Consider the following 10,666-nt stretch of genomic DNA (forward strand, 5'->3'; position numbering starts at 1 on the left):
GGCTGCCCGAAGCTGCCAGAGCCACACGGCCTTTCGCCTCTCGCTGATGACACGGCGAGGCGGTCACAGTGTAGCAGGGCCAGCGCCCAAGCAGGCAGGAGAGGCAGCGTCACTGCCCAGCACCGCTTTGTTTCCAGCGTATTTATTTTTACGGCTATTTTCTATTTCTGGCAAGTGATACTGAGTTTCCATTTCCAGCCACGATATAAAGTGTCTTTTAAGAATACATTATTGGATTTTAAAAGGAGTTAATTCGGAGGAAGGCGCTGAGGACAGTAGAGATAGGAATGTCTTGTAGAAGTGGCGGGATTGCAGGGTGGGGTGGCAAGTCTGGCCCTTGGGATCCCCTGGACCAGCCAGCCGCCTGTGGGGCCCTGCCAGACTGTGGCCCCAGGGAGCTGGGGGTGGGAGAGGCTACTTTGGTGACCCAGGCGTCTCTGCCTTGCTCTGCAGGGCTCAGGAGAGAGTGGGACCCTGGTTTGGGGGTCCTATTAAGTGCTGTATCTCAGTACTCCTAAGTACTTCTGTCTAAGAAGTGTTTAAGCACTGTGATCAAGTACTCCCATTTCAGTAGTATATTAAGTACTCCCATCTAAGTACTATATTAAGTACTCCTGAGTACTGTGTTTAAGTACTCCTGTTTCAGTACTGTAGTAAGTACTCCTATTTAAGTACTGTATCTACTGTAGGACCCACAAACAGATGGGGGACCGGGGCAGCTCCTTCATCTCCTGCCCTTCAGGGGGTCTCGTTACAAGAAAACAACCCCAAATAGGGCTCAGGATGACTCAGGTAGAGGAAGGGGAATACTCCTGTCACCGGCTAAAAATACTGCCGTGTTTGGCAGTGTTGTCTCGGCGGCAGTGCCTAGGCCCCTGGGAGCGGGATGGCGGCGGAGGCTCCTGCCCCAGACCGGAGTAGCCCGGCCGCACCCTCCCGGCGTAGGCGTCACACGGAGCCAGTGAGAACCGGGACAGCGTTACTGTGGGCTTCTCTGCGGTCCGAGCAGGCTTGCTTCCTGCCACCTGTGTCTTCGCTTCAGGAGCAAGGCTAGGCCGCTGCGGGGACGGGGTACGCTGGGGGTCATGCAGTGCACCCGACTTCACGCCGCGCCCAGCCCCGGCCCAGCCCGGGGAGACCAGAGGGGAGCAGGGCCCCACCCTCTCGTCTGTGCACCCGCTAGGGAGCGCAGGGTAAGGGCGTGTGCCCCACCCCCGGAGTGTGACGACCCACTGGAGAGCAGTTCGGAAACGGGGAGCCGGGCTTGCCCCACACACCCCGCATCTTCGGCAGCTCCCAGTTACCTGCGCCCCGCCCCAACTGCCGCGGCCGCTCGTCCGCTGACCTCCTGCAAAGGCGGTGCTGCTGGGGTGCCGCTCGGCTGTGAAGGACAAGCCGGCGTGTGTAGGAAGAGGGTTGCAGCTGAGGCCGTGATGCGAAGGGAAACAACTCGCCCAGTTCGAGTATCTGGAGCCCAAACCGGGGCTCCCACCCGCTCCTCGGCCCGCGCCGGTTCGGCGGTGGCAGGGCCAACAGATAGTGCACTCGGAGCATGCCCCGGGCACCCGAAGGGGTACCCACCCTCCTCCTGGGGTCCCCTCTGCCCCCCAGGAAGCCCCCAATCCTCCTGGAGTTGTCCCCTCGGGATGGAGAAGCCCTGAACAGGACGGGGTTCCCCGGCTGTCATCCAGGGGTCCTGCGGCCCCCACACCCAGCCAGAGACCCTGGGTCCCTCTGCAGGTGACCTCAAGGTGACCGCATGGCTGCTCGGGGCCTCTGAGAAAAGTTGACTGAGTGACGGAGAGACTCAGAAAGCACTGGGAGGCTGAGGCGGGAAGGTCACAGGTTCCAGCCCAGCCTGGGCAATTGAGCAACTTAGCAAGACCCTGTCTCAAAATGAAAAAGAAAGAAAGGACGGGAGCCTAGCTCAGTGCGGAGGCCCTGGGTTCAATCTCTAGCAGAGGAAAAAAGACAAAAAAGGGGCCCAGGCTCCTCTGGTCCACAGACCTCCTGGGAACCTGGCCGGGAGGGTGCTGAGACAGGTGAAGGGCGTCTCCTACCTGGGCTCGGCCTGCGTGGGAGCCGGCGCCTTCCTCCCGCGGCTCCCTGTCTCCTTTAGGCGGAGGTGCCGTGGCTCGTCTGGCCCGGGAGCGAGCATTGCTTACCCTGTTGGTTCAACACTCCCGCCAGGGCCAGGCCGGCTCGGGTTTCGGCGCTGACAGGTGTGGTGTTCAATCATGCCGTGCCCTGCCATCCTCCCCAGCTGCTGTCCTGGGGACTGGGCCACCGGTTGAGGGCCCTACCGCCCGCCCGTCCCGTCCAGAGCCCCGGCCCTCCATGCTGCATGGCCTCGGTCCCTCAGCCGCCTGGCACCAGGGTCCCCCTCCCGGCCAGCAGTGCGGAGAAGCCGGTGGGGGCAGCCGCCTGGGAACGCGGGGACCCTGGGCTCGACCTGACCTGGTGTGGTGATGGGTGACAGGACTCGGTCCCCTGGCCCCGGTGCCTCTGTGACCCCGGCTCCCCTCTCGCCTCTGGCCCAAACTTGTGAGCCCCCTGCCTCCGGCTCCCAGCGTACTGGAACGACCTGTGTCAGCCCCGCACGCCCGTCTTCCTCGCTGTCTGCCCAGCCTGGCTGCTTCTCGTTCTAAACCCAGCCCCTCCCGGCACAGCCTGGTGTTCTGCCTGACTCCACGGCTGTCTTTCTCATCCGACTCCCAGCTCCACATGGCGCGGGGCTTTATCTGCCCTCGAAGGTCCCCATAAATACCCATCAACCTCAGTACCTAAGGGAACAGTCGCAGAAACACAGCGGGAGCTGGGCTGTGCCTGGGGTCTGGGAGAGGGGCCCGCGGTGTGCACAGTGGGTCTGGGTACCAACGTCCCCAGCCCAGCACTGACACCCGTCGCCACCTCAGGGACCAGGACTCTTCATTCATCAGGGCTTGTGTTTGTTGGTTTGGCTTTTTGAGACAGGGTCTCACCATGCAGCCCAGGCTGGCCTCAGACTCCAGCAGTCTTCCTGCCTCAGCCTCCCAAGTGTTGTATGACAGGATCCACTTTAGACAGAGAGGTCAAGTGAGCTTTGCAGAGGCAAGGAAGGAGCCTGCATGGAGGACAGTGAGTTCAAAGCCAGCCTGACCTGCGTAGAGAGACTCCACAAACAGAAACAGATGAAAAACTCATTAGGACAGTTGGAGAGTCTTTCTGTAGGTTGGGCATAGAAGATGGGGTCTCCCAGTGAACAATCATAATGGTGATCCGTCATCGGTAAGATGCTTGAGTCTAGGGCCCAAGGGGAGGGGGATGTAAGATGCTGTTCAGTATGTACTCTTTCAGTTACCAGGATGAATGAGTTCCAGAGGTCTGATGTACAGTATGGGACCTACAGATAACAATACTGTATTGTTTGTTTGATTTTGTTGGTTTGAGACAGGGTCTTGATATGTAGCCCAGGCTGGCCTTGAACTCACAGAGATCCTCCTGTCTCAGCCTCCTGAGTGCTGGGATGGCAGGTGTGTGCCACCATACCTGGCAGTAATACTGTATTGGGCACCTGTATATTTGCTAAGTGGACAGATCTCATGTTAAATATTCTTTTTTTTTTTTGGTACCGGGGATCGAACTTGGGTCCTTGTGCTTTGGAGGCAGGCAGCAGAACCACTGAGCTAAATCCCCGGCCCATGTTAAATATTCTTCAATGTAAAAAACAAAGGCCTTCTGGACAGGTTGGGGATCACAGAATCTGTATTAGGTTCCATTGCAAAGTGAATCTGGGGGCTGAGGTGTGTGGTAGGGTTGCTTGCCTAGCAAGTGTGAGCCCTGGGTTTGGCCATCAGTATTGAAAAAAAAAGGGAAAAATTACTATAATTTTGAGGGTATGAAAATAGTAGTTTGGAAAAAAAAACCACACCACCTGTTAGAGATAAAAATAGACCACGAGTCGGGTGGAAGTGAGCAGTTGTTCCGTCCGGGTGATCCAGCTGTCAGCCGGCCACACTCTTCATTTTCCCGGAGGTTCTGAATCTGCCCCAGTGAAAGCCTGAGATAAAGGACAGTGGTGTTTTTATTGAGTATCTACTGTGGTGCTTTACTTCCATTATCTTTTTGATTGTTTTCGTTTTTGTAATGAGTTATTAAACTTTTTATTTTGAAATAATTACAGCACAGAGAGGTCCTGGGAAACCTATCACTCAGCTTTCGTGGAGGGGTACGGTGTGGGGAACTACAGCACATCTGATGTCACAGCAGGGCGCTCGGGACAGCATGGGTAGATAGATCTGTGACAGAGAGAGAGGGAGAGAGAGAGAGAGCCATCATGCTGAGCTACATCCCCAGCCCTTTGCATTTTTTTCCTACCCAGATAAATTCTTCTAAGTTGCTAAATCGCCCAGGTTGGGCTACAACTTGTGATTCTCCTGCCTCAGCCTCCAGAGTGCTGGAATCACAGGTGTGCCCTCATTCCCAGCTAGCTCTGTGCTTTGTTAGCCTGTGTGCGGACTCACCACACAGGCTGGGTTATCCTTCCTCCACCCATGCAATCACTTGTCCCTTCGCCATCTCTGTGACTTTGTTGTTTTGAGATTGTTATTTAAATGGAATCGTACGTATGCTACCTTTCATAACTCAGTAAATACCCCTCGTAAGAGATTCCTCTCATAAGTACACCTCCCTCCCTTTCCCTGTGCAGTTTCTTAATCCCATCAGTTCCACAATATAGTGACTGTTTTTTCAAAAGCAAAAATTAGAGCCAGGTGTAGTGATGCACACCTGAATCCCAGAACTCAGGAGGCTGAGGCAGGAGGACCCTACCCCCCAGAGTTCAAGACCAGCCTGAGCTACTCAGTGAGACCCTCTCAGAAAAACTAAAGACAAGCAACAGATATACACAACAGGATGGGTGAAATCCTACAGACGGTACTCAGAGCCAAAGAAGTCAGGCATCAAACAGAGAAGGCATCTTTTGATTTAGTGAACTTCAAGCACAAGCAGAAGCACAGGAGCTGTTGGTGGAAGTCAAATAGTGGTAACTTCACAGGATGGGGAATTAACTGGGAAGGAACGCGAGAAACCTTTTTGGAGTGCAGGAAGTATTGCATAAATTGACGTGGGGCTGCTTTATGAATGTACATCTATCTTAGAGATTGATTTTAGGGCCGGAGATGTGGCTCAGTGGCACTGCGCCTTCCTGGCAAGCGCAAGGTTCTGAGTTCGATCCCTGGTACCCCAAAATAGAAAGGAGAACACTTTCCTGGCATGAATGAGGCCCTAGGTTCACTTCCCAGTACCTCAAAAATTAAGTTTAAGATTTGTGTGTTCTGCATATTTTACGAACGTTGTACCTCAGTCTTAAAACAACCGGGGCACAGATATGGCAAACTCGAGTCCTGAGGGCATTGATACGCCTGATGCTGAAAGTCAGCGTCCCAAGCGGTTCTAATGTGTAACAAAAACTGAAAGCAGCCGATCTGGCCGCTCTTTCTCCGCGCTTGACCTGCGCCCTCTCCAGGCGGGATGAGGTCGCCTCTCTCGGCCGTCACGCCCCTGCCTAAACCGTCACGCTCAAGCGTCTCCCTGACAACCCCAGGGATTGAGGCGGCGCTCTGCCCCCCACCTCGGGCCTCTATGGTACACTGGCGTCCTCTCTAGCTTTTTTAAAATCGGCTTTCTTTGCTGCCGGCTCTCAGCTCCCTCTCTATGGTAGCCGACTTCCCAGCGCGGCCTTGCGGGTGTTTCCTTCCGGGTCGGAAAGGAGGCGGGACTTCCCTCCGGGAAGTGACCCACGTGCTTCCGGCGTGCTTTACCCGTGCGCCGGGTGGGTTTGTACAGTAGTATTTGCCCGAAGTTGGCGGCGCTGGGCCCCCTGAGAGCTGTTCCAGGCCGTGGTGAGTGAGCCGTGGCTTCAGACCTCAAGGGGACTTGTGATGACGTCGCCATTGCAGTGGTGCAGCCTTTGAGTCGGGTTCTGGGCGTCTCGGTGCAGAGTGGTCGGATTCCCGGCCCCAGAGGCGCAGGCCCGCGGCTTCGGCGTCGGCTCGGGTCCCGATCACCCGGCTAAGGCTGGGCTCGAGGGATGGGGCGCCCGGCCCCGGGGCTCGATCCCCACCATGACATCCCGAGTGACCTTGGGCTGGGCAGTGGGCCCGGCCCCGCTTTCCACGCCTGTGAGCGGGTGGCTGAGCCCACTGAGGCGGTTTCCCCCTGACCCTCGGACCCGCCGGCCCCTGGGCGCCAGGGCGCTGCTCACGGCCGTGTCTGTCCAGCACTAGGTCTCCTGCGGTGCTGGGCTCCATGGACCCGCTCAGGGCCCAGCAGCTGGCGGCCGAGCTGGAGGTGGAGATGATGGCCGACATGTACAACAGGTGAGCAGCGCTGCCGGGCGGCCGTCACCGCCAGTCAAGGGCGGAGGGGTGGCTCCAACTCAGCGCCGTGTAGGGAGCCTGCGGCCCCACCTTCCCCGCGCACTCCGACGGGTGCCAACGTGGGTGCTGTACGGGGCCACCGATGGGGATGGACTGGCGTGGAGGAGCGCGCAGCACCAGCGGCTCTGACCCGGCTCCGCTGTTTCCACTTACAGCTCCACGTTTACCTGTTGACACTCGGCCGGGTAGTAGTTAACATTTTGTAAACCTTTACACATGGTTGGACACTTACCAAGAATTTTATATGCATAGGCCCCCTTTTTTTTTCAAACATAGCAATATTCTTTTTTTCTGGTGTGTGGGATCCAACTCAGGACCTTGAATGCTTGCTAGGCAGGCGCGGCACCACGGAGCTCCATCCCCAGCCCAGAAGCAATAGTACGTTGATTTTTTTGTTTTGTTTTTTCTGGTACGGGGGATCGAACTCGGTACTTTGCGCTTGCGAGGCAGGCATCAGAACCACTAAGCTAGCTGAGGCAGGAGGATCGATGTGAGTTCGAGACCAGCCTGGGCTACACAGTGAGTTCCAGGTCAGTCTCAACTACATAGTGAGACCCTGTCTCAAAAAAACAAAAAACCCCCACAAAACCACTGAGCTAAATCCCCGGCCCTCAGCAGCAATATTTTTAATGGCCCCAAGCTGTGGACAGCATTTGTTCATCAGGAGTAGAAGTGATACATATGTGAGATTCACACAGTGAAGTACAGTAGGTATTTCTAAAGTAGGGACAGTGTGGAATCTTTATAATTTCACTTTTTTTTTTTTTTTTTGAGACAGTGTCTCACTATGTAGTTCAGGCTGGCCTCGAACTCACAGCTACCTTCTTGCCTCAGCCTCCTGAGTGCTGGGATGACAGCAGTATGCCACGTCGCGCGGCTTTATAATTTAATTATCTTTCATTAATGCACATTAGTCATACAGACTCACGGATCTCGTCTTGGCGGAGTGGAGCAGGCACATAGCATACGTGGGTCCCTTTCACTCCTCAGCCACCCCCTCCCGCTCCCCGCTCAGTTTCACGTTGTGCAGGCGGGTCCAGTATATAGGGTTATCTTTTTTAGTCCTCGGTGTAATCTGGTGGGTTTGTTCCATTTTAAGATGAGGAGATTGAGGCTACGTAGCTTGGTCAGCTGCAGAGCAGGCGTGCGGTACCCTAGGCTGACTCCTCCTCTTGCTGTGTCCATTGGCAAATCCCATTTCCGCCAGCCATCAGCAGTACGTCCTTGGGCGGGTTCAGCACTTGGACAGCTGGCTTCCTCATCATTAAAAGGGACACAATAACAAATCTCAACTCCTGGAGACATAGATATTAAATGCAGCCAAGCCCAACACACAGGAAACAGATACCTGCTCTTACCAGCTAGAGCCGGCGGTTGGTTGCTTTGTCTTGGTGACTGAATCAGAACGATCCTTGAATGTAGGTTCTGAAGGCGCCGTGTGGCCCAGGGTGGGTCTTCTTTCCTCCACGGTAAAAGGGGGGTGAGGGTTGGGTAACGCTGTCTCTCCTGTGCTCCTGTCCAAGCTGGCTGGGGCACCCTCTTGGGGACATCAGAATGCCGCTGATGCCCCCCATGCCCCGCCTCTCCCAGAATGACCCATGCCTGCCACCGGAAGTGTGTGCCGCCCCTCTACAAGGACGCAGAGCTGTCCAAGGGCGAGTCGGTGTGCCTGGACCGGTGCGTCTCCAAGTACCTGGACATCCACGAGCGCATGGGCAAGAAGCTGACGGAGCTGTCCATGCAGGATGAGGAGCTGATGAAGAGGGTGCAGCAGAGCTCCGGGCCCGCATGAGGCCGGCATGGTCGCCAGGGTCCCAGTGTAGTAGAGGGTGTTGGCCACACTGGCGTGTGTGTGACTGTGTACATGTGTATATATTAAACTCCCTGTTGATGCCTTGTGTGTGCAAAGTTGTGTGCTTGGAGTAAGGGAGCAAAGAAATCAGAGACAGCTTGGTGTGGTGGTGCTTGCCTGTAATTCCAGCACTGGGGAGGCTGAGGCAGGAGGATCACCAGGCTAATTTGGGGCTACATAGTTAAACACTGACACACACACACAAAAAAAATTCTGTCCCCCGCCTTGGGTCCTGAGTTTGATGCCTGGCACCAAAAAGAAAAAAAAAATCAGACACACTCTCTACCAGCAGGGGGAGTCCAGTGTATTTTAAGGAGTACAGGCCGGCAAAGCAGCTTCCTGTGCACCTGGGGCGGCTGCTTGCTGTGGCCTTGAATGTGTCTCCTCTGTACACTCATTTTCCTCATCTGTGCAGTGCAGTCAGGGCTGCTGTGAGGGTTAAATGAGTTAGTAAAGCACTTAACCTACCAGCTTAGTACTGCATAATGACAACATTAGGAAGCGCTGAAATATTTTTTAAAACTTGGAGCAGGGCACGGTGTGTACATCTGTAATCCCAAGACCTAGGAGGCTGAGGCAGGACGATTGCTGCAAATTTGAGGCCAGCCTCAACTACGTGGTGAGATCCTGTCTCAAAACCAGCCAAACAACCAACTTGAAATGGAGTGGAAGCAAGCAGGTATTAACAAGATGACGGAACAGTTCAGAAGAGGGGGTGGGAAGTACTGTGCAGGACTGAAAAACGGTGAATGCTTTTAAATTTGGTGTTTTATTCTAAGACCGGACACGCCGTTAATTTCTCTCCAAACCCTCCCCTCACTATGAGCGCACTCGTCCTGTCCTTCCCGGCTGCCTGGATGCCCTCAATGGTTCCAAACATCACCCCCTCACAGTAACTGACCTTGGGGAGGAGCCGGAATCGCTCCAGATGGGGTGACGGGTGAGGACGCGGCGCCACCTGCGGACACCCCGGAAGGAGGCCTCCAGAGGTGCTGCGCGTGTGGGCTGAGGGGAGGGTTGAGGGGCCACTGAAACGAGGTCTTGCGCATTCGCTGTGTGGCCCATACCAGGGGCCGCGCCATGGGGGTGAGTGAAGGGTCACAGGAGGGAGCGGTGCTGGGCGGGGCCTCCTGCCTGCAGCTCCGTGTGGGGGTCGCCCCAGTGGGACCTGGAGACCACGGGCGCTGCTGTCGGGGCCTTCGGAGCAGAGGCGCCGGGGACCGACAGAGACGCTGAGTTCGGGGTTCACAAGTGCAGGTCCAAGCCAGGCGATTGGGCTTGCGTCTCGTGCGAGATTTCTCTGCTGTGTGATCTTGAGTGAGGCGCCCGACTGCCCCGTGCCTCAGTTTCCCCATCTGTGAGATCGCTGTCAGGGTCCTGCCTCGTCAGGTGGCTGTGAAAGTTCACTAGAGCACCTGGAAAAGTGCCTCCACCTGTTGCTCAGTAGGTGACAGCTCACCTGGGTGTGGTAGTGTATGCCTGTCTCCGCAGCCCTCGGGGGCCGAGGCAGGAGGATGGAGCCCCGCCGGGACAACTTAGTGAGACCTCTGAGCTTTTTGGGCGTGGAAGGGTGTCCCGGAGATGGAACTCGGGTCCTTGCGCTTGCGAGGCAGGCGGTGGCACTACTGAGCTAAATCCCCGGCCCTGAAAAAACATTTTTTAAAGACTCAGGGATGTAGTTCAGTTCAAATCCTAAGAACCACAAAACCAAACAGAAATCAGCCCTTTTTACCGTGACTGGAGGGTGTGGATACAGATGTCACCCGCTTGGACAGCGGGTCAGGGCGCTGTTGTAGGCGCCGAGCTTCAGCCTCAGCCAGCAGGTGGCGCTGTCCGCCCGGTCTGCGCGGCGGTGATCCGGGCCTCCCGAGTGGACGCGTTGCCTCCCGGTGCCGAGCCCTGCGTGGGCATCGTCCCTGCTCTCGGGATAGCGAGGAGGCGTGGGGAGAGGGTGTGTGTAGGAATGGCTCGCACGTTCTGAGTTGCTCTTGTGCACTAAGTGCTTCAAATATGCTTTTTTAGTTGACCCCCTACCCCGTACTGAGGATAGAACCCATGGCCTTTGCACTGAGCTCCATCCCCAGCTTTTCTGTTTTTATTTTGAGACAGGGGGTCACGAAATTGCCCGGGCTGGGCTTAAACTTGCGATGCTCCTGCCTCAGCCTCCCAGAGTGCAGGGGTGACTGATGTGCACCACCTTGGCAGGATTCAGTTCATTTCAAGACCACCGAGGCAGGCGAGTCTCCCCGCTTCACAAAGGAAGAACTGCGGCTCTGGGGCACGCAGCTCCCTGAGGCCAGCGTGAAGCTAGTAGCACTGCAGGGTTCCAGCGCGGACCCAGGGCCACTGTCACCTGCCGTGTGCAGAACACCGTGGGAAACCCCGTGGTGAGGGA

At 56.0% G+C, this 10,666-nt stretch overlaps 2 protein-coding genes across 2 annotated transcripts in view; one reads left to right on the plus strand and one right to left on the minus strand.

Moving 5' to 3' along the window:
• Nucleotides 1-2,209, minus strand: part of Smtnl1 (smoothelin like 1) — an 8,176-nt gene extending 5,967 nt beyond the window's left edge. Inside the window, exons 1-2 of the mRNA XM_033756606.1 lie at nucleotides 2,061-2,209; nucleotides 1,305-1,381 (exon numbers count right to left, since the gene is read on the minus strand). Of these exons, the coding sequence (XP_033612497.1) occupies nucleotides 1,305-1,381; nucleotides 2,061-2,158 (175 nt within the window). The 5' untranslated portion in view covers nucleotides 2,159-2,209. The remainder of the gene's footprint in view (nucleotides 1-1,304; nucleotides 1,382-2,060) is intronic.
• Nucleotides 2,210-5,747: 3,538 nt separating this feature from the next.
• Timm10 (translocase of inner mitochondrial membrane 10) lies at nucleotides 5,748-8,321 on the plus strand. The gene is made up of 3 exons (XM_010608320.3): nucleotides 5,748-5,882; nucleotides 6,261-6,359; nucleotides 8,010-8,321. Exons 2-3 carry the CDS (start codon nucleotides 6,289-6,291, stop codon nucleotides 8,209-8,211), a joined length of 273 nt encoding a protein of 90 aa, XP_010606622.1. The 5' UTR covers nucleotides 5,748-5,882; nucleotides 6,261-6,288; the 3' UTR covers nucleotides 8,212-8,321.
• The last annotated feature ends 2,345 nt before the right edge of the window (nucleotides 8,322-10,666 follow it).

This window comes from Fukomys damarensis, unplaced genomic scaffold, assembly GCF_012274545.1.
Source record: "Fukomys damarensis isolate Sample0158 unplaced genomic scaffold, DMR_v1.0_HiC HiC_scaffold_27, whole genome shotgun sequence".
NCBI lineage: Eukaryota > Metazoa > Chordata > Mammalia > Rodentia > Bathyergidae > Fukomys > Fukomys damarensis.

Excerpts from the sequence above, each read along its gene's own strand:
- Timm10 (XM_010608320.3), top strand. The coding sequence starts at position 6,289 with ATGGACCCGCTCAGGGCCCAGCAGCTGGCGGCCGAGCTGGAGGTGGAG. Across the intron at positions 6,360-8,009 it reads ATGGCCGACATGTACAACAG|AATGACCCATGCCTGCCACC; the intron begins GTGAGCAGCGCT and ends CGCCTCTCCCAG.